The sequence below is a fragment of the Ictalurus punctatus genome, chromosome 3 (assembly GCF_001660625.3).
Source record: "Ictalurus punctatus breed USDA103 chromosome 3, Coco_2.0, whole genome shotgun sequence".
NCBI classification, from domain to species: domain Eukaryota; kingdom Metazoa; phylum Chordata; class Actinopteri; order Siluriformes; family Ictaluridae; genus Ictalurus; species Ictalurus punctatus.
Window position 1 is genome coordinate 26,440,017 of NC_030418.2, and position 23,523 is coordinate 26,463,539.

At 39.8% G+C, this 23,523-nt stretch overlaps 2 protein-coding genes across 6 annotated transcripts in view; one reads left to right on the plus strand and one right to left on the minus strand.

The window, feature by feature from the left end:
- bmpr1aa (bone morphogenetic protein receptor, type IAa) overlaps positions 1–5,058 on the plus strand; it is a 47,913-nt gene extending 42,855 nt beyond the window's left edge. For all 5 annotated transcript variants that reach the window (XM_017463583.3, XM_017463585.3, XM_017463584.3 and 2 more), the window contains 5 exons: positions 15–207; positions 1,567–1,864; positions 2,100–2,275; positions 3,202–3,332; positions 3,476–5,058. In XM_017463583.3, coding sequence (XP_017319072.1) covers positions 15–207; positions 1,567–1,864; positions 2,100–2,275; positions 3,202–3,332; positions 3,476–3,601 — 924 coding nt within the window. In that variant the 3' untranslated portion in view covers positions 3,602–5,058. The remainder of the gene's footprint in view (positions 1–14; positions 208–1,566; positions 1,865–2,099; positions 2,276–3,201; positions 3,333–3,475) is intronic.
- A 387-nt stretch (positions 5,059–5,445) lies between these two features.
- Positions 5,446–22,744, minus strand: mmrn2a (multimerin 2a). Its single transcript, XM_017463582.3, has 8 exons — positions 22,241–22,744; positions 17,047–17,169; positions 16,848–16,954; positions 16,439–16,516; positions 15,531–15,701; positions 11,312–11,742; positions 8,279–9,779; positions 5,446–5,885 (listed from the first exon to the last, which is right to left on the minus strand). The coding sequence occupies exons 1-8, from the start codon at positions 22,609–22,611 to the stop codon at positions 5,482–5,484; spliced, it is 3,186 nt and encodes a 1,061-aa protein (XP_017319071.1). The 5' UTR covers positions 22,612–22,744; the 3' UTR covers positions 5,446–5,481.
- Between the last annotated feature and the right edge of the window lie 779 nt (positions 22,745–23,523).

Here is a 23,523-nt window from a genome sequence, read left to right on the forward strand (position 1 = left end):
GTCTCTATGCTCAGGTGCAACGTACCATTGCGAAGCAGATCCAGACAGTGCGTCTGATTGGGAAGGGCCGCTGTGGCGAGGTGTGGTTGGCCCGCTGGAGGGGGGAGAAGGTGGCGGTGAAAGTGTTTTGCACCCGTGAAGAGGCCAGCTGGTTCAGAGAGACCGAGATCTACCAGACCGTGCTTATGAGGCATGACAATATCCTGTGTAGGTGTATCAAATTAATTATTTGCCCAGTTACTTTTCAAACAGCTCATACGATGCATTATAAATCAGGGTATCTGCCGATTATTATGAAGTATTTTTAAAAAGATCTGCAATGGTCTTGGGGTCACATCCAGAGTCTGTTCATAACTCGCGTCCAGTTCAAGGGGTAGGTTCTGGATCCACCCCAGGATAAACAGGTTACTGAAAATAAATCAGCAAAAGAATTCATTATGGCACTGAAAAATCTTTCACATGACCCATACCAGTATTAAATATTTTCATCCTTATTTTAGTCATTTAGCTCGGATTTGTTTGAAGAAACTGAATTACTTTTAGTGCCAAAGTAATGTATTTCTCCCAGGCTGCAAAAATTGTCCCCTTAGTTTAAATAAATAAATAAATAAATAAATAATCGCAACACTGGCCAACTTTTTGATTTGCAAGGATGTGTAACCTCTTGTTCTTTCTTATTTGGCCACCATTCATAATTTCGATCCATTATAAACACACTTGTAGGGCTGCAACTAATGATTACTTTCATAATTGATTTATCCACCGATTTATTTTTTTCAGTTAATGTGGGGTAGGGGGTTTGTAGCATTGTTTTTGTTTATGTATAATGTATGGTTATTTATTTATTTGTGTATGCACAGAAACCCTGATATTAAACTATAGTCTTAAATTATAATAATAAAATCTCACTTTCACGTCACCTTACGATTTCTGTTACTCACTGCCTTTAGACATATTGTTTTACGTGTTTGCTTTGATCGTAGCGTTTTAATTACACATTACAGATCTTACTTGCGCTCCCGCTGTTTATCATCACGTTTACATCATGAGTGAGGAGCAACACGGCCTCGTTACTAATCGATCGCTACCGTTATAATAAGTGACAGTGTTTATACTGCAAGCGTGCTAATACAGCGTATAATACCGATAAACTTGAATTAAACTAAACCTTTCGCAACAGTTTCCCCAAACCCTTGCACACAGTTTTGGATAAACATAAGTTTGTTCTCGTGCATCACTGTCGTGCTTCCGTGCTACACAAGCTCCACTGTATAAAGTTTACAGGTTACAATCTTCACTGTATTTTTAATATAAAATGCTCGCATGCCTTAGAGGACTTGGGTCACACACCCCCCCCCCCCCATTAATGAGGTCATGTTGGGTATAAAAGGTTACGCTGACAAATATTTTTGAAATATTTTTAAATATTCACAAATTTTATATAATCAGTGAATCATAGAGAACTTGTATCGTCACACTTAATGTGTGCTGACAGGCTCCTTAAACTGATAATGACCACTCATCATATGGCTCTTGTCCAATCATATCATACTGCGTCCCCAACAGGCTTCATAGCAGCTGATATAAATGGTACAGGAGCCTCTTCCCAGATGTACCTCATCACAGACTACCATGAGAACGGCTCTCTGTATGACTACCTGAAATTCACCACCCTGGACACACAGGCCTTGCTGAAACTGGCCTACTCTACAGCATGCGGTCTGTGCCACCTTCATACCGAGATCTACGGCACGCACGGCAAACCAGCCATCGCCCACCGGGACCTGAAAAGCAAGAACATCCTTGTCAAGAGAAACGGCACCTGCTGCATCGCTGACCTAGGATTGGCTGTCAAATTTAACAGGTTCTTTATTTCTCTATTATCTAGTTCACCTGCACAGTGCACTAATGTGATTGTTTCTCATGTTTATTGGGTAACTTTTTTGGAGTAGTGGTCTGTCTGACAAAGTTATGTTAAGCATGTAGAGGCATTATTAGAGCGTATTAAGTGTCCTCACAGTGATTTTATTTAATAACCTGTTGAGACATTGCTGAACATCTGTCCATTTTGACTAATCTCTCCTTCTCTTGTCGCTCAGTGACAGTAATGAAGTTGACATCCCTCTGAGCACTCGTACAGGAACCCGGCGCTACATGGCTCCAGAGGTCCTCGACGAAAGCCTGAGTAAAAACCACTTCCACGCGTACGTCATGGCCGACATCTACAGCTACGGGCTGGTCATGTGGGAGATGGGGAGACGCTGTGTCACAGGAGGTACTGATTCAAAATCAGATCACATGGTAGATATTAATTTGTTGAATTCCTGAAAGTTATTACGTTCCTAAGAGAGGCTGGTGAACTGTTTGTAGATGTATTATTGCTAGGTAATAACTGGAACAAGCGTATCTTGCAGACGTTCCTCAACTATAAACAAATAAAAACAATTACATGGTTCATTAATTCATTAAAAAAAAAACGTCAACTCTGGCAAACTGCTGTGGTATTAGAGGAATATAAACATTTGGGGGGAATTGACAGTAACTCCACTTTGCATCAGGTCACATCAGACCACTCTGTTGTTGATTTATTTTCTAGAAACAGCATGCCCCCAAGTGTTCTTTTCCTTACACATGATTTGTGATGTCATATAGCGCTCTATTTATCGACCATGGTGGTAAATCAAGCGCAGGATCACATTGGGCTGTACTGCAATAGTTGGCATGAACAGGATCTCAAGGAGCAAACATTTCACTCTAACTACCAAAAGCAGACTAGTCAGAGCCATCATCTTTCTCAGGACAATGTATTTGTGTGAGAGCTGGACGCTAAGAAAGGCTGACTGAAGGGGAATCGATGTATTTGAAACGTTGGGCTGATGGAAATCGTTCCAAATACCGTGGACAGCCGGGGTAACGAACAGAGAAGTGCCGGATCGCATAAAACCAGGGAACCAGAAGTAGGGACTGACAAAGAACACGCTGACTCGACACCATCAATGCGGATACCAGTATGAACATCGTAGCATGGGGAAAACTTTCCTGTAACGTCGGAAATGTCCGAATGATGAAATTGATAGCTCCATCCTTACCAGTTTTATTAAAAGAACAAAAACTATGACGCGTACAATGAAAGGCTTGAAAACAAGGAATAGCAAAGGTAAATATCGTAGATAGTAATTGTACTACTGTTCCGTCTTTCAGGGATAGTCGAGGAGTACCAGCTGCCGTACTATGACATGGTCCCCTCAGACCCTTCATACGAAGACATGTTGCAGGTAGTGTGTGTGAAAGGCCTGCGGCCCACAGTGTCCAACAGGTGGAACAGTGACGAGGTGAGTGTTTAAAGTCTTGAGCATTGTTTTTTTTATTTTTTTTCCTATTATTTTTATATTTGCATTAGAAAATATGCATCATATTGGGGAAAATGTTTGAGAACACAAACGATGACGAACGAATGTTTTCTCTTTCTCTTCAGTGTTTGCGGGCCATGTTGAGGCTGATGTCAGAATGCTGGGCCCACAATCCACAATCACGCCTCACTGTTCTACGAGTCAAGAAAACATTAGCCAAAATGGTGGAATTGCAAGACATCAAAATCTGAGCCATGTCTGAACGGAGTTTGTTAGCAAGGCCAGTCAGAGACAGGATCAGGCTCTGTTCAGTTTAACATGAGCTGTGAGACCGAACTCGACTTCGATGCCGTCTTTGCTCCTTCCCTGCTTGACCTCTGGAAAGCACACGGAGCCAGTTTTTTTTTTGTTTTTGTTTTTTCTTTTGCTTTCTGTGAAAGCTGTACAATCACAGGCTTTGAACAGATTCAGACTGCATATGTGAATCTTCTAAAAGTCTTGGGATGGACAACTGATCTCTCTGCCTTACACACCAAGCTACTTGTTTCTGTGTCAGCTGTGTATGCATTTGTCCTTTTTTGGTCTGGGATGAACCTCAAGTTCCTGCCATATGGAAAAACACTTGTGACTTTTTCCCAAGCGCAATTATTTGTAATGTTGGACTACACAAGCTAAAAAATAAGAAATATTCTACTAATAGTGGTCCATGGGGCCAGACAATTCAACCTTTAAAACTGTCATAAAAGAGTTCCCCGGGTACATATGTTAACATTTTAATATAGATAGTACTTAACGGTCAACTACAAGTCTAAATCCTGTCTTTCTCAGTATTTTAAGGGAATATTTTGTTTGTTTTAAAGCTGTTCTTAAAAGGATGTTTTAGATCTGTCAGTCTGATGGAAAACATTAGAGTCCCTGTATGGACTTCCCTTTGGAGTACTTATAGACCAGAACAGAAATACACACGAAAAACACCAGCCTTACTTTACCTTTATTGCTTTCCATTCCGCTGAAAAAGCATGACATTACAGTCTATTCATTACAGGAAGTTTAAACCAACAGTCCTCATTTTGGTGGCAGACTAATATTTATGCCTTATCAAATTTGCCAACTTTTCAATGTTATACAAAGGTAAAAAATTACAGACAAATAAATGCTGAAGTTTGAAAAAGAGAATAAAAATGCTCTTCAAAAAAATAAATTTGCTTTAAAAATATACATATGTTAAAGATGGATGGAGTAACTCAAGTTCAATGTACAAGATGATAAAATGTCACAGGAAATGGGTGCTGCATGAGCAGTGTGTGTACTCTTTGACCAGAAGAGAATATTTTGGAAAAGCAGACAGTGTTTTTTTTTTTTTTTTTTTTTTTTTGGGGGGGGTCGTTTTTCGTTCTCATTTCCCACTGCTAACCTTATAACTTGCTGAAGGATTTAGCGCTGTGATACATGACCGTTCTTTTTACTCCTGTTTCTCCCAGTTTACTTTAACAATTGAACTAGCATCTCTAATATGATGTATATATTTAAATATTGTATTGCCCTGCCCTATGCTAATGAAAGGTAATTGTTATGTAATTATTACACAACTTTTTTAATATAACTTCTGGTTGAATGGGTGCCTTATGAGCTTGCCAAGAAAGTACAAATACAGTATGTATGATACTTGTCCAATATATTCATTTTAAGTAAATATTTACTATATGAATCAGAGTGCTTGTGGGTCATTTAAAATGTTTGAGAGACATGAGAAGCATGAGAAGCATGCATTAATGACATGTCCTAACTTTTTGGCAGTGTTTTAAGGTGCAGCAGAAATCTACAGATATATGGTAAGTAGTTGGGACAATATAACTGTAATAGTAGTAATCATATGTACGATACATCTATAAACGCACGCATACACACGCAGTCTAAGCCTGGGAAAAGTCTCTCTTTGATTTTCAAATAAACAATTTTCTGAAATGGTACAGAAGCTTATAAGCAAAAGATTCTTGTGACAAATCAGTGATTAGGAGAAATCAAAAAGTGCTGTATTGAAAATCAAGAAATGGAAGCTTGTTCATGTGTTCATCTCATTGCTTGCGTGTGGTGGTGTTTTTTTTTTACTTTTTCGGATGTGAACGTGTGCTCATGTGGTCTGTCGGAGCAGCAGTCCAGCAAAGATGTTCTCCTTTGGCTTCCCATGCTCCAATGTTCCCTGCACTAGTTCTACATGAACCTCTTCACCCTGTTGCAGCTGTAGGAAGCAGACGCGGGACGCGGGTCCTGATGGCTTCCCCGTTCTCTGATGCAGTGATGCTGCCACTTCCTCTCCTCTCTTCAGCTGGGCTAAAGATGGCCCAGACCCGAAGTCCAGTGTCAACACAAACAGGTAATCCCCCGGAGCAGGTGCTCGGAACGTGCCCGTTTCAGGTGAGTACATTTGCCCATGGTTTACGGACATGGTTTCAAACACGACTGTTCCAGGTGTGTTCGCACCATCTCTGTTGCTGGCCACGAACATGAGCGGGTTCTCAGGAAGCTGACTGTGCACTAAAACATGAAACGGAGCACAACCTGATTTGATCTGAATGTTCAGGTTTAATTGGTAATATGCAGTGTGACCGCATTAGGGCGCATTACTCATTAGGCATGTAGAGCTACACCTGGATTGCTGTAAAGTCACTTCATGACAATGTCTATTGTAAAAAGCTTCAAACTAATAAAATATATATTGAATTGAAACAAATATTATATGGAACCTACATAAGCTGTTAATAAGCTTTTAAAACGGCTTGTATAAATGCTACTTTCGTCACTTTCAAGGTCACTTTCAAGATCTTTGTAGACAGTCATGACATTGTGTCTCAGTGTACTTCTGATATGTCAGTGACATAATGGCAATATTACCTGTGTTTCCAAGAGAGGAAAGCAAACATTTTTGTTTATGTTGATGACTGTGAATGCTTAAGACATTGCCTTGACACTTTAATGACTGTTATTTATAATTCTGCATGCTGGCTAAGATTTATGTTTTGTTTTTTAAATGAAAACCTATGAGTATGTCCTGATGACACAGACCACAATGACACTGGTGTACATTATCCTTGGCCTTTGAGTGTGCATTTAATTTTGTTAATGAGAAGATATTTTTAATGAAACCTTAGAACTGTACATTTCTTGGCAAGTCGCCATTATGGGTCATAACAGAAGTACACTGAACTTCATGACCGTTGAATGCAAGTCAGCCTTCAGATATGACTCAGATGTTATGTCATCTATATGTCAGCATTAAAAAAAAAAAAACCCGTTTCTTCAACTCTGGGAACCTGTTTGAGTAAGATTTTATGAATATGTGTGAAGGTTTGTCAGGTTCCATGAACTTTCGTAGCCCTTATATAGCTCTACACGTTCCCCTTAAGCAAAGCAAAGAGTTACTACTAATGAAGCCAGCCTTTGTGTCACAGGATATCGTTCAGGTTATCTTATGATAGTTGCTCTTCTGCATTATGTCTGGTTACAAATGTCTTATTGTATGAATAATAATAACCTGACTGCTGTACACATCTTATTAAAACTAGAGAGCTCAGCAGTGCAGTTGAAGTGGCTGTTCACTAGAGGGACATGTTGCTACAAGATATATCCAAAACATGTAACACTACAACATGCCTCAAACCACGCTTATCTCACTTTAAAACAGTTTAAGAACAGACTGTGATTAAGCAACTCGGGTGTCTGTATACATACAATTTTTGTCTGAGATCACTGACAATCTCAGCAGCGAGTAACCAAAACAGGCCGTAAAAAGCTATCAGTGCTGTTGAACATTACACTGTTGAATGAGACATTTCTCGGAAAATCATGTATCAACTAATTATACCCTTAGTAATTCTCATGGATAAGATTCTTAGATACTGTAGCAGTTATCCATGAGTTGCTTTATTGCCTTACTCGTGTTAAACATGGAAAATATTACATCACTGTGTAGCTGTAGTGGGAATAGCTACATGAGAAGTATCCATCTGATCTCAGTAGTCTCCATTTAGATGCTTAACCCACCTTCATGAAACTGCCTTCAGGGCAGATGTTTTCTCTCAAGTTCCAGAATATACACAAAAGTACGACGTGTTTTAGTGCCACATAAAAAATAATAATAAAGATGACGTGAACAAAGTTGTAATATTTTGAGAATAGAGTCAAAATTACGATAATAAAGTCATAATGTTTTGAGAATAGTCCTAATTTTGACGGGAATGTGTTTGAAGTGATGTAGTGTATAAGCAGGTCTGCACCAGTGAACTTGGAGTAGTTTAACTCTGGACTACCGCGGTACAGTTAGATCGGACAGTCGGTGCACATTCGAGATTTGCGCTTCAATTTCTCAAGAAATAAGCACACAAAAAGGACGAAATGTGTGTTTTCTTGCTCTGGAGTGGACAGAAAACAAAGTACAACTGAATATATACTGTATTTTAATACACATTTAGTCGTTTTTGTGTGTTTATTTCTTAAGAAATTGAAGCGCGAATCTCGAATCTGTGAATGTCCAATATTAAACCAACTTTACCACGGTGTCATTTTGACTTGATTCTAAAAATATTACATTTAGTCTTATTGTATTCCCGTAGTTTCGACTTTATTCTCAAAATATTCCGACTTTATTCTCGTAATCTTATTTTATTTTAGGTTTTTTTTTTTTTTTACGTGGCACTAAAACGCCGTCGTACGAAAGTGACTCACTGACCACAAAATCAAGATTTTACAGTGAATATTCTAGTCCTTTGGCCTAGATTGATGTGCAATTTCCACAAAACCTCAGACTTTACTCTTCAAGCCTGTAGTGCCTTTAATTACTTGTGACCTGTTCTATTTTACCCATTCATGATTTCTGAAGTTTGAGCTGTTGCACTGTTTCTGTATAAAAAATTCTCTGCTTTATCTCCTACCTGCTATTTCACCCGATGTATCCCGCTTGCTGCGCTGTGCACTTCTTGTATCCTCTCTCTTGTTTTGCCTCTTTCTTTGAAGTTTAGCTTCCTTTTTCATTATTAATGCAAACAATTTATCCAAATCTACTGTTGCGTCAGACTCTGTTAGACCTTCAGTATTACTGAAAATGCTGCTGAAAATCCTGAGATGATCGTCAAGGTTCTTGCGCACACTTGCCAACTCGGCTTGCAGTTCTCCCTCTACATCTTTGGAAGCAGCACCTTTAGTAGAATTGCAGCAGGACAGACATTTCTGTTCTTCGAGCTTGACGACCTGTGCTCGAAGCTGTTCCACTGTTTTTTCCAAAGCAAACAAGTCCTTGTCTTTGTAACTCGTAGGTTCCTTTGAGGAATGGTCAAATTTCTGTTCCTTTTCTTTCCTGTTCAGATCCTCTCCAATCCAGTCTAGCAGCTCTGAGAGATCATCTGCAGTGGGATCTTCAGAGTTAAGCATGGAGGCCAGGCTACGGCTGTGTCCGTTTATCTGTTCCTGCAGGTCGCTGATCAGCGTCTTTAGCGCAGGGATGGAGTGGGCTTCCTGGGCTTGTGGGGACCAGTCCATAAACTCCAAAACCTCCTCACCAAGCAGGATTGTCAGTATGTCACTGTGACGTATCGCGTCTTTCAACAGAGAGTTAAAAGCGTCGTACAGGTGTTTTATCTCACCAGCTTTCTGACTGTCCCGTTGCTGTAGAGCTTCAATATCTATTTGACTGCCTAAAAGAGAGGTCTGGAGTGTGTTTAAGGTTTGTTGCAGGATCTTGCGCTTCTCTTGTTCATGCGCCAACGAGTTCTGCACAGTGTGTAAGCCTAATTTGATCTCTTCCACTGGTGGGCCCCAGTCACCCTTTTCCCAAAGGTTTACCTTCTCTTCTGCTGCACTGTCTAGAGCTTGCCTGTTTTCACTTGCAATCACTTTTATATTAGCCACTTCCTGTTTCAACTGCGCCACGGATGAGCTGATGCCGGTACAGTCGCAGTCTCTACTACCCAAACTTATGTTCTTATGGAACTGTGTGTACAAATCGTCCATGTCTTCCTCCAGTTCCTGAACTATGATTTGAAGATTGGTGAAATTTTTTGCCAGCTCATCAGCGTAGTTTCCAACTGTCACCTTTGCCGCATCCACTTCCAGGAAAGCCTCAATGTATCTTTCTTCATTCTTGTGGTCATTCTGGGTTATACGCTCCTCTAAGTTCTTCCAGCCCTTTTGAAAGTGTTCTATTCTCCCTGACACTTGGATTTGGTCTTTGTTTAGAGCACTGAGCCATATTGTGTTATTGACCACCTTATTGTCTAGACGGGTAATGGCTTCCCAGACTGCTGTGTCCTCCTGAGGCTGTTTGACAGGACTTGGTATATGACTTGTGAGCGTCAAAACCCTCTGTAGGTCCTCCTTCAGCTGGTCTTGTTTCTCTCTTACCTCTGATAGTGAGGAATTTAGGGCATGGAGACCTGTCTATAATACAACAAATGATCCTGTTAGAGTGTGACATGTTTAAAGAATCAAGTAAAAAACATTATATAATGTTTCTCTAATGACATTAAGAAAGTGAAAGAATGTCCTTGTGAATGGTTTTGAAAGCGTAAGGACTAGAAATTCCCATGCGAGATTTTAGAGAATATACAGAAACAACTTCTACAAAGTAAAGTATTCTCAGAACAGCCCACTCCTGGAACTCTGAATTTTTACTCATCTAATATAAGAGTCTAAGATATACACTCACCGTCCACTTTATTAGGAACATTCCTGCAAGTATCTAACCAGCCAATCATGTGGCAGTAACACAATGCAAAAAAAAAATCATGCAGATACAGGTCAAGCATTTCAACATCAGAATAAAGAAAAAATGTGATCTGTGATTTTGATTGTGTCATATATGTTGGTACTAGATGTGCTGGTTTGAGATTTCAGAAAGTGTTGATCTCCAGGGAATTTCGCACACAACAGTTTCTATAGTTTACACAGAATGGTGCGAAAAACAAAAAAACAGTGAGTGAGCACAAGTTCTGTGGGCGGAAACACATTGTTGATAAGAAAAGTTAGAGGAAAATGGCCAGGAAGGATATAGTAATTCATATAAATCTCTCTTTACAACTGTGCTTGAGCAGAAAAGCATCTGAGTCCACAACACATCAAACCTTGATCTATCATGAGCACAGACTCATTAAAATGGGAGAAGATTAGTGACAGTCTTCAACTGTCCAGTTTCGGTGAGTCTGTGCTCATGAAAGCCTCAGATTCCTGTTCCTGGCTGACAGGAGGTGCAACTGGATGTGGTCTTCTCCTGTTGTACGTCATCCACCTAAAGGTTTGATGTGTTGTGCATTCTGAGATGCTTTTCTGCTCATCATGGTGCTTATTTGAGTTACTATAGACTTCCTGTCAGCTCAGACCAATCTGGTCATTCTCCTCTGATCTCTCATCAGCAAGGTGCTCCAGCCTGCAGACCTGTTTTTGTTTTTTGTTTTTCATACTATTCTGTATACAGTAAACTCTCGATAGTGTTGTGTATGGAATTCCCAGGATATCAGCAGTTAATGAAATACTCAAATCATGTACCCATGTCTATGCCACAAAGTCACAGAGATCACACTTTTTTCTTGATTTTGATGTAAGCATTAACTGAAGCTTTGGACCTGTTTCTGCGTGATTTTATGCATTGTGTTACTGCCACATAATTGATTGGCTGATTAGATAACTGTGTTCCTAATAAAGTGGACATTGAGTGTATACTTCTAATGTATATTTCCCATGTCTTGGAAAAAGAAAGCATTTTACCATATTTTAATTTTATACCTTTCAAAATCTATCATGCCCTTTACATGCAAGTTTGACAACTGTTTTTTGTTCCCTGAACCCCCGCAACCCCCCCCCCCCTTTTTTTATTAAAATGAGGACCTGGTTTAAAGCACATTGTCACTAACTCAAAACCATTAAAATGTATATTACTATAATCCTTAAACTAAATTCCCCCGCTACATTCTGACCTGTAGCATCTTCTGGTTGCGTTTAATTTGGACATCCATGTCAATCTTCAGGTTGCTCAAGTTGTAGTGGAACATGGCCTGCTGTGCATGTAGCTTCTGTTCCATGTCATCGACAAGTTGTGTCTTCAGTTCCTCCAGCTGCATGGACGTATCAGTCATTGCCTTGTGCTGCTCTGACTCCTCAACTATTCCACCTCTTGCCGCTAGGGACTCTCCCTGTAACATCTGATCAAGTTGCAGCTTAGACATGTCCTTTTGTAAATCCTGCACCTCCTCAGACAGGCGTTCTAGTGTCCGGTTGAAGCTGTCAAATATGGGCTGTAAATGAGACATCATGACATCCTTTAAATAATGGATGGGTACAAGCCCAGAATTTGCATAATGTGCCTCTGGTGGAGGACCTCGATGTCCATCATCCGTACCATAGGGTGCTGCAATGAGAAACATTGTCTAAGGATTCACTCAGCAACATCAGTGCAGCATATTAGAATCAATAGATGATGGTTTTTGATTGGCAGGTCCAGCTGTGACCCTAAAAAAAAAAAACATTTCCTTCCAGTAGCTTCCTTTTACATGGACAACAATAATCCACTCTTAATACGATTAAGACCATACTTTGGTGAAGAAACTACCATGTAAACAGCAATTTTTACTTACCTTAATCTAATTAAGGTCATAATCGAATTAAGCTCTAATTAAATTAAGACGTGGAGTCCTCCTGTTTTAGTCCCATTATGGACATGTATTACAGACATGTAAACCCCTTAATCATATTATGAACGTCGTGTGGGAGTTTTCACCACATTTTGCGACAGGACACGATCACACACGGCAGTTTTACGGCGAACAAGAGAGTTCGGCCGCGTCCCATATCGCATACTTTCCTACTATAGGCCTGTAGTGGGGAAAAATACATGTATCTCGGCCATTATATTGACGGTAATTACACGGTTTGGGACGCAGACCACGGCTTCAAGCAGTCGTCTATTAGCACGTACAGCATGAAAAATAATTAACTGCACTTAAAGCTTTCGTAAAAAAAATAAAAACACCCAAAACTGTATACGATACCATAACGAAGACTGACTGTATGTTGATACGTGAAATTCTGGAGGACAGCGTGACGTAATGACGCGGGCTGTTAATCTAATTATGTTCTATAACGTAAAACGGGAACATGACAGGAGTATTCTAAAAACAACTCATGTAAACACCTTAATCACAATATTATCTTAATCAGAGTAAGGCCAATAATTGGATTACTGCCAATAATTAGATTACTGCTGTCCATGTAAACGTAGTCAATGAAGTTTGAGATCAGATATGGAATGCCAAACCAGTGCTTTGTGAAAACAGTTACTAGCATTTAACTCTCATGAAAATTCGTTATGTAGCACATAATGAAACTATTAGATGCAAAGTGAAATTTATCTAATGTTCAAATGGTTCTGTTTTTGTTACAGTTAAGTGCCTGCAAATGAAAGTGTTTTACAAACCCCAGCCTTACTAAACTACCAAAATTGTCATAATATTTTTGTGGTATTTCAGGCAAGGAAAATTGATGACTCACTATGTCCTCCAGAGGTCATCCCCACAACCTTAGACCTATGAGGTGAGACGAGATGCTGAATTTTATGGGCATGAGTGTTTGTCTATCCAGTCATGCAAAAATAGTGCTCTGTCCCCCTGGGAGTGTGGCATGCTAGTCCTGCGGTAGTTTCCATATTTTGTCATTCTCTTATCTGGACAAACTCACTCTCCCAGTCAGTGGTGTTTCCTTTCAGACATTAAAGTGTCACACATCTGACAGGAGTGTGTTTGTCACCCAGTGGGCATTTTCGAAATCTAGGAAAGCCCCTGTTCCCCAACAGAGACTACCCATAGCTTTCCGTGGTCTGGCCATTGCAACGCACACATGATAGAAGTGTTTGAATATTCAACAATAGTTGGGGTGAGGTTAACATGCAGTGGAGTATGCTTACAAAGTAATCTGATAATGGCAATATCTTGGCTTTTGGCCATAATTACTATGTTTTGCGTGCTTAAAGTAAGGTAGTGTATATTTGAACTTAATTAGCATCTAATACTGCTAGTCAAGGGGTAGACTAACACAGATTGAAAAAAGGTAAGTTTTATTATTTATTGCATTTAAATATTTCATATGACTTCTAAAAACAAAAGATCTGTTTTTTTACTTTTAGTATGAGTGTATATATGCAGATGATATGCAAGTAATACCTTTGCCAAGGGTTCTTTTCTTTCTTTCTTTACGTGAAAAATAATAGAATTTTTTTTACTTTCTGTTAAACCGCAGCCTTCGAATACAAAAAAGGTTCAAAAGTACACAAGTGCAAGTAGCACCTTGTTGCTCTTTTCACCTAGTGCAAATAAATCCAGTCTGTAATCCAGTAAAAGCAAAGCTCCTGATAATTACTAAATTATCAGATTTTTCTAAATTTGTATACACCCCTTTGGCTCAGGGTGAACCTTTAAGTCACTTGAATTCTTGATTTTTTTATATATATATATATATATATATATATATATATATATATATATATATATATATATATATATATATATATATATATATATATATATATATAAAATTCATTCCACTCATTCCTTTTCTTCTCATTTTGTACTATTACTCTCCCATGCTCTACTAATCTGGCCTGTTTTGGATAAATTCATCTATCCCTTTACATCACTGCCTCCAGCTGCTTTGGAAATGCTCTCAGAGCTCCTCATACATTTGATGATGGAACATGTGTTCATCCTATATTGTAGCCTGCATATCAATTACATCATTCTCTATGTACAATATATTGCGGGGCTTTTTTCTCAGAGAAAGAACGGATATCCTGGGCAGGAAGCTGCAGTAAGCTGGGAGTCACTACACAAGGCAGCAAAAGTTATACTTGCTGCTGCAGGAGCCCTGTGCTCTCAGTCTGTAAGGATATGTAGGAGACAGGCTGTAGACCAGACACTCTCTGATTGTGTGTATACAGCAGGACAATGCTCACACCAATAAGCCTTTATTGATGTATGTATTTAGCTAATACGGATAAAGACAAACTGGAATCATTTGCATTGTTGGTTATAGTCTAGTTACGGTTATATTCTTCACAGTATATTCATATCAATCACTTTAATAAGATTACTGAATATACTGAGTACTCCGGATAGGCTCCACTGGGACGCTGTCCCAGTCCAGGATAACTGGAAAATGGGGAAAGCTTCCACATAAGATCACCTATGTAAGGCCCAAATCCATAGAATCTCTTTTTAGTTTTTTTTTTTTTTTTTAGTCTCTTAATAAATTACCTAATCAAATAACTGATGACTTGGTGTGTATATATTCAGTAATAAGAAATAGGCCTTGGCATGGTTTAAACAAGTTTGTGCTGTGGCAACTGTTTGGCAACACTTTGTTAAATAAATAGAACGATGGATTTGGTTATGATGTTTTGGTTAATAATGTTAGATTTACTTAAATTTAGGACCTGTTGATGACCAGATTATACTTTATGGCCACATACCCATATGTGGATCTTCCACAAAGTTGTAAGGACACAAATGTCTGTCTGCTGCGGCATTAAGATTTCCCTTCATTGGAATGAAGAGGTCCAAACATGTTTCAACATGATGATGATCCTGTGCATAAAGAGAGATCCATAAACTGGCAAATGGTTTGCTAAGGCTGGAGTGGAAGAACTCGAATGGCTTGCACAGAGCCCTGACCTCAACCCCACTGAACACTTTGGGATGAACTGAAACACCGACTGCTCACCAGGCCTTCTTACTTGACATCAGTGCCTGACCTCACTAATGCTCTTGTGCCGCAAAGAGCACAAATCCCCACAAACTACATTTCAAAATATAGAGGAAATCCTTCCCAGAAGAGTGGACATTCCTATAGCAGCAAAGAGATCAACTTCATATTAATGCCTATAGTTTTGGCTATATAGTGTATCCAGTCATGACATTGAAAGAGGGTATGCGCTTTCCTTGTCATTATTGAGCTGGCAGGTTATTACGTACGCTGGGCAAGTAACAAATAAACCACCAATTTGTATTTCCTGCACTTAAAGCCGATCTTAGGATATAAACCGTCCTGACTTTTAGCCTTTCCGAGATTCTTGGGATCTTTTGAATGTGTCTACCTGAAATAATGCTATAATTCCTTACATATTAGAGTTTTGAATCCAGCTCTTACCGCCACTCTCATAGTGAGGCACATGGCCCGTGTGTGGGTTTGGAGTGTAGTCATAGCTCTTCTGATCTTCTGTTGAGTTCTTCTCAGTCCTCAGGGACTCATTTAGCGAAGGCCTGTGGTCTTGATGGTCATTCTTCTTCTGGTTTTGTTTGTGGGTTAGCATTTCCGATCCTGTTGAGAATACAAGCAGTATGCTAGCTTAATGGAATATCAGGAAAGATACTTATTTTCAGTATCACCAATACTATGATGCAGAAGCTTTTTCCCCCAGTTTGCTTGGAAATCATATGCTCAGGAATTTAACCTTCCCAAATTCATTAACATTTTACAAAAGATTTCTGGAAAACTGTCAGTCTTAGGTGGTTAAATTCTGATACATTTTTAGCTTGTCTTGTCTTGATCTTTTCTAATTAAAGTGTGTTCTGTGAAGACGGTGGGCAGTATTCGGGTGTATTCCATGATATCATAGTAAGCCTTTTGTTTGCATGCCTTTATATGGTAAACCAGCCAAAATCCCAGGTCTATTTTAGATCTGTGATATTTTTAATGCCCTGAAACGTGCTGCTATTTCACGTAGTGTTTTTGTGTTTTGTACTTAGTGTGTGCTTTAGTGGAGACATTCTGTTTTGGGTTCTCCAAGGGAGCAGTCACAGGCGAGTCACACAACCCACTTAGTGGCCTTGCTTTAAGTGCTGGCTGAACTTGTTGTTCACACACCCTTTCCCTTCTCCCATGAGGGTGGTGACCTTCCCACAGTCAGCTACTGATTTGCCTCATGCTTCATTGTTTCCTCAGTTTGTTTTTGCTACCTCTGGCAAAGGAGTAAGCAGGGCTCTCTTTCTCTTTCAGTGTGCTTGCTTGAATCAGGTAAACATGGAGGAAAGGCAGGTCAAGTCATGGACGAATACCTGTATTGTTGAGCTCTGGACCTCCTGGATTAAGCCTGATGTCAGTGCTGGACACTTCAGAGACATGGCCGTTTTCCACTGAAGGACAGAAAAGGGGCAAAAGGTGAATTGAATTGGTTTCCTGCCTAAGTTTTCTGTAAACATGACCCTTTTCCACTGTATCAGCTAAAGGTTATTTTGAAGGCCAAAAATCTGGTCTAAATTATCTGCTGAAAGATGTTCTCCACAGTGACTTTTGGAAGGCTGGCTTGAATTGTATCCAGAATGTCATAACTTTATCAGTGCTAAAGCAAAACATTGTCAACGACTGACTGGTTTTGAAGATTTGTTGAACAATATATCCTGTTATTCTTTTACTTAGAGCTACGATCTAATTCAAATCTATGCTTCTCATATGACCATTTAGTACCAATATCCTCGCATCTCTCTCCACCATGACCAGGGCAACATCTCCACAAGAGTGCCGTGAAGATCTTCTGCTTCGTTCTGTACACTGGCCGAGTAGACAGCTTGTACCTACGTACCAAAAACACACACAATAATGTTACTGTCATTTGTACTTGCAGCATTTGGGATTAACATCACAAAATGGTTTGGATCTCACTCACATGATCAGATGGCAGTCAGGTGTCCCATTTGGGCAGGGACTCTGGGACTTGATGATGTATTTCTCAGTACCGCAGGACACTGCCATGGTGACTTCACGCTTATGCACAAACGCACACCAGTTTCTGCAACAAAACAGCAGTAGAATTAGTCAAATTAAGAAAGAAAGTCTCCTGATGTCAAGTGTGTGCTGCAGAGATAATTGATGCCTGGAATAAGATGGTGCCTGCAAAGATGAACTAAGCCAGTGGAATGACCTGAGCAAGAGGGTCATATGAGAGAGCTTTAGGGTGTAATGACCAGGAGAACAGCAGCATTCTGAATGCTCTGTAGATAGATATCGCATGGAGGAATATCAGGAAGTACGTACTTGCAGTGTTGGAAATTAGAGCTCATTTTAGAATTGGGTTTCATCAATGTTATGTTCTGCAGATGTGAGGAAGAACTCTGGAGGATCTGTGTGTGTTTGATGGATTTTAAGGACATCACAAGAGTTTTGTATTCTTGATCCAAATGTGTGATGGCCTGGGAAAATTTGGCCAATGTTGCTGTGTCTGTATTCTTGGAAACAGCCACACAAAGAAAGATTGAAATATAAGGGGATCCCCCCCCCCCCCCCCAACATATTTTGACACCCCAACTGCTAGAAATTATCAATTTATGTCCAAAAAAAAAAAAAAGGTGCAATGTTTTCATTAATTTTTTAAATCTTGCCTAGGATTTCCCAACAAAGATCATTTTGTGTGAAGAGATCACAAGCCTGCTTGAAGATATCCAAAACCTGGCTAATTCAGTGTGATTCTCATGTAGTGAATATCAGTCTTTGATCAAGTTGTTGGTTAGTCATGTGCTGTAGTGCAATGGACATTTGTAGTCGGACACCAGCTGTCAAAATGGCCCTGACGTTCCTGTGACATGGTCAGAATAGACTTTCAGAATACAGATTTGTCACAATTCTCCTTTTGTGCTAATCAGACTTGCTGCAACTTTACTATATATTTAATGTTTCATTATTATATACAGTAGAACATTTCACTATGAAAAGGGTTTTTTCCCAGGCCATCACTGATAGGTGACTCTAACTAGGACTGACGGGTGCAAATATGTACCAGCAGTATTACTCAGAGTTTCAGCAATTCTTACTGCCTGGCTAAAAAACAAAACAAAACAAAAAAAAAACCATGATAATTTCTGAAAACAGCCTTGCATACTCCTGCTTCTTGCTTAATAAACAAAAACTCTATTGAGAATTTAGAATGCTGATGCCATGTGGTTCTGGTGCCATACAATGAGGATCATTAGGGAGTTATCTATAGCTGACACGAAGTATTATGTTTGAGACAACAGTATTCATCATAACATCTGACTGTAGTTAATTTATGTTAGTTGAGATGAAGGATACAGACTGCTAACTGCTAACCCTGATAAGCTAAGTGAAGGCTCTGCACTATATCACAGATGTGAGCTCCTAAGTGCTGTCTGTACTTGCCCCTTTTATTGATGTATTCCAGTGGGGCTAATGGGAGATGAGATTTGGTTTACAATTTGTTATCTTTACTTGTTCACATCTCTTGGAGCACATGAGAAAGCCAGTATACATTCTGTCATCATCAGCCAAATCAACTGTTCCGCTGTGGGCTATTGTTTTCAATGGGGCTCTTCCGTTCCCGCTCAAACGTTAACTCGTTTTGTATGTGTGGGAGCGTGAGACTAACAGAGTAATCCTTGTGTTATTTGTGTACTGTTCAATGGCTTTGTCTAACACTTTAGCACACTGTGTGCAATTTGAAATGACTCATTCTTGTGATTCATTTTTTTTTCTTATCTCTGATTTTAGACTGATCTTAGACTGATTCGAGATAATTAATGTTACTCATTTGAAATCCAGCAAAGCAAAAACAGTCTTGATTCTTCTTGCACTGGACACACTGGAATTTCATTTTAAATTCTTAATGATCTCTTCCCTCAAAGCGACCTGAAATCATAATTGTCCTTTTTATCTCGTTAATTTGTGTCACTTGTAATATTGTTATTGGTTTATCGTTAATCACTTGAACACAAAGTTCTTCCTCTAGCATCAGTATCAAAAACCGTGGAATAGTCAGTTTTCACAGTCTGAAGTCCAGCTATTCCCATCCAAATATCATGAATATCCTTCTCCTGAATGCCATTAGGAATGATCTTTTTTGACATATGTAATGACCTCTAACAAGACAGCTATAAACTCTATAACACAGTATACCTGGACTTCATGTCATTATGTAATTATTGATGCTTAAACGCTGTTGGGATCAGGGCTGAGAGGTATTTAGGAATCATGTGTACTTCCTTGACCCAATGTTATATTTGTTTATCCTATGGTACTAGCAGCTGACTCCTACCATATGGTCCTGGTCAAATCAGGAGCTACTTCAAGTAGCAGTGAATCCAGCAGGGACTACTAGGAGAGTTTATCTTGGCAGCATGGTCTTGTTAAAAACAGTATGGAAAATTCTTCAAAAACAAGTTCTTTTCCCATACATTCCTCAGTTTAGATACTTCTCATGTGCAATAGATTACCGAGCATTCCAAAAGCAAGGAAAATCTAGTACGAGGAAACTACAGTTTTTTTCTTACGTGTCTTATTACCTGTTTTGACCCGTTTTCTTTTGTTTGTTTATGTTCTATAGGTTTTGGCCTGACACTGCTGCTCCATGTCCATGTGAGTCACTTCCTGCTGCCTGCTGATGACCTCATGGATATACATCTTCATAAGCATTGTGTTTCTGTCTGATTATCCTGTTCCAGATGCATTGCTTCCTCACAGGAAGGAAGAGTATGACGGTGTCTGGCTTTTAAACCGTCCTTTGCCTACGACCCTCATTTACTCACTAAAAATAAAGTCGACATCTATCCTGTAGTGTAACAGACATTGTATGTTCATTGGAGAGTCAGCCCATAACATGTGGAGATAAGCTATCCATTCCTGCCTGATTCTACTCCTCTTAGTTATGATGTGAGGAGAAACACATTTCACAACGTACTACTGTTAAAGCTTTGTGTTTTGGTCTCTGACAGAATAGATATCTACATCCTGGAGAGATAAAATCAGGTTGTTTTATTTTGTTAAATCCTAAAGTGCAACACATGATGATTTAATGTTAGTTTAACTACAAGATCAGTTAGACCTAGATGGCCAACTGTGATGTGTTCAGACCTTGGCTAAGAAAATAAACTGTGTCCAAAAGTCTCTCACCCTCAGCTCCAAAGTTGGAGCAACATTCAGGGAGCTAACTTTAAATGAAAGCAGATTAAGAAAGAAAGATTAAGAAAGGATTTGAAATCCAGTGCAAGATATTGAGTGAGTAAAGAGGGGATTGGGAACAAAGCAACAGGGCACAAAGGGTTAGAAAGAGAAGGCAGATCAAAATGTCCCGTTTATAAAGTTCATGGGGGGGAAATGAAAGGCAAAAAGGGACCTTGAGGTGCAGTGAAGTTTGACCAGAATTGGTATTTGATTTACCCAATTCTAACCTATTTGATCCACCAAAAGGTTTCATTCATTGGTGTATAACGCATGTTTTCTCAGAAGCTGGAACTCTTTTTAGTCATTTTTCCAGTCCATTGGAATTGAAGCATGGTAAAGGTATTTGCACAAGAAGTTAGTACTACATTCTCAGTCCCCCACTAATTTTTCCAATTCTTCAATGCAGTTTTTATATAATTATACTTTATAATGCTCTACATCATTGTCCCACTCCTTCACTGGCTCATTCAGAGATGCACATGCATGCAAATACTCAGCATTGCCTTAATACCCTAACCCTAAAATCCCCTTTCTCTCTGTCTCCAAAGGCCTGGACCTCCCTTTATTACATCTGCTCTTTAAAAGGCCCTTCCTCAACAACTCTTAACTTTTATGATAAACATTCAGTTTTCTGAAGGCTAATTTTGTTCCAAATTACAATGTGTGTGTGTGTACAGTGTTTTACTGGGAAGCCTTTAAAGTATGAGACTATGCTTAGTTTGAAAATGATATGTTGAGAACCAGATCGTAGTTTATACAAAGTTGGGGCCAACAATGCCTTCCTTCCAAAAACAGAGCCTTTTCCAATCACCTGCACCTCCTGCCACAGGCCCTCAACACTTAAAGGACTGGCTAGTTGTTAATCTTTGAGCTGGCACAGTCACTGGCAGACATTATACACTAGGGAATATCCTATTTGTTTTCTTCTGTCCAGCACAGGCCATGAACCACATGTCCTTATCTTAAGCCTGCATTTCATTGAGGATATGCGGACGCTCTTATTTTGAACAGTGTTAAAGACGAAGATTTCTAAGTAGCTCGTCTTCTGACGAGCTAATGGCAGCAGTTTGGGAAGAGGCCCTTTGGGAGCACAGTCTTGTTACAGAGCATTCTCTGATATGATGGATGTGCTGAAGGTGAAATAGTGATGGTCTGCTAGATTCCAGCTCTAGTGCAAAAACCAGCAATAACATGGTTCAGACCTTAAAGGAAACCTGCTTGTCCTTTTGGGGTTGTTAAGATGGATTTCTACTGATTAGCTCTAGTTAAGAGGAAGCACATGCACTTCTGACACTCTTGGGATGCAGATTTCCATGCCACAAGAGCAAAACTGGCCCATACACCTTCAGAACAGCTGCATTTGAGAATCTCTGCCCAGACTTTGTGGGGGGTAATTGTAGATGTTTGCTGGAACTCGTAACTTTTGTTTAACAAACTCTCAGTTTTTGTTTAGTTTTTCTGTTAACTTCGCAGCAATTACAAGAGAGATCAAAAAGATATCTGCTTGCCCGGGGAGGGCAGCCTGAGAGTTTCAGACCGATGGAAGTGTTCTCAGATGACACCCATGTTTTGCTTGTTTGTTCCTTGTTTTTTTTTTTTGTTTTTTTTTTTACAGCTCTTGTTTATGACTAGCAGCTCTGGTGCTACCTGGGTGGCCCTCCAACCCATATAATGAGCTGCTAAATGTAGCGCTATGTCCACATTTTATGACCTACATCATAGCCAGATCACTCAGATAGATGTTTGTTTGAATTTTTTCTAATCTGCCCACCCTGAGTCCTGTGCAAAAGAAACATGTTGCCGCTTTTGTAAGCAAGCAGGCTTTGAAGCTTCATGAATGAGTTATTCATATGAATGAACAATGAATGAATGGTAGATACTTGCAAAAGAGCACATCATTATATACTTACCCCATGCGCATTGGAGTGTTATTCCTTCGGGTCACCGAAGAATCGTCTTCTGCGGCCACAGACAGATCCTCAGACGGACGCCCATGACTGGGGTTAACATGCCCATGCTCCAGAGGGTAATGGACCCTTTCAGAGACATCAGGGCTTTCTTTTTGTGCTCCAGCACTGTGATGACCTGCTCCAGAATATCCATATGGGTCACCATAATCCCAACCATCTTGCTGTCCCTGTGGTATGTGCTTTAATTGCTCCTCCTCTCCATCTTTCAGTTCTTGGTCTCTGGGCCAAACATCACACCGTGCTGGCAGCAGCAAGACCTGCAGTACCAGAAACACTTTCAACACGATCATGTGTGCTTGCATCCTCCACATAACACACACACATGTGCTGTCTTCCCTGCCTGTGACGCCTCAGTGAGAGCATTAGTTGCTTTAAAGCTGCTTTTTGGACACCTCCCCATCTCAAAGATCTCTTTTGGTACCCCCCGCCTCCTATCAGGCTCCAAGTGTACTCCTCCACAACCCCCTCCTCTCCTCTCCTCCTCTTTGTAATGGTTTCAAAGTCCTGCAACAATCCACGGATATGAACCTCCCACCAAAGCACCTCCCCTGGAAAGGTCACAGAACTTGAAACAATGCGACTGAGCTGCTCTCCATCCTGCAGATCAGCATTTCTTACTCCCCAGACACACACACACACACACACACACACACACACACACACACACACACACACACATACACACACACACAAAAACACATATGGTGGTCTGCTAGGCCAATGAGGAAGCAGGCCATTTCTCTTGGCAGTTCACTGGAATTTCTGTCCTCGTCACTTCTCCTGTGTTCCAACTTGATCACGTTCAGGAAAAGGATGTCAAGAGACAAGTAGAGGACTGGACGTTTAGGAATGTACATACAAGGTATAGAGGCAATAACGTAGTGTAACTGCAGTATTTTCTGCATTTAAATTATGCTATACTTTCTGTTTGTCTCCTAACCCCACCCCCTCAAGTGTTACGCACAATGAAGCTTATTGTGCAGCATAGAAAATTATGAGAAGTGATAGTGGGTGCTTGCTTTCATGATGAGTCAGAGTTTTGGTTGAAACTATATATGTCTTTTTGTAATGAACTAGCTGAGATAGAAACATGTTTTCAGTTGTTTCCCACAGATCTCGATCATATCAGCATGGAGTTTTTATCCTGTGATTGTGTAGTTTGGCCTGTCTTTCTTTTTCTGAAAAGATAAACGCACCAGAGAAAGGACATTTTTATTTTGGAG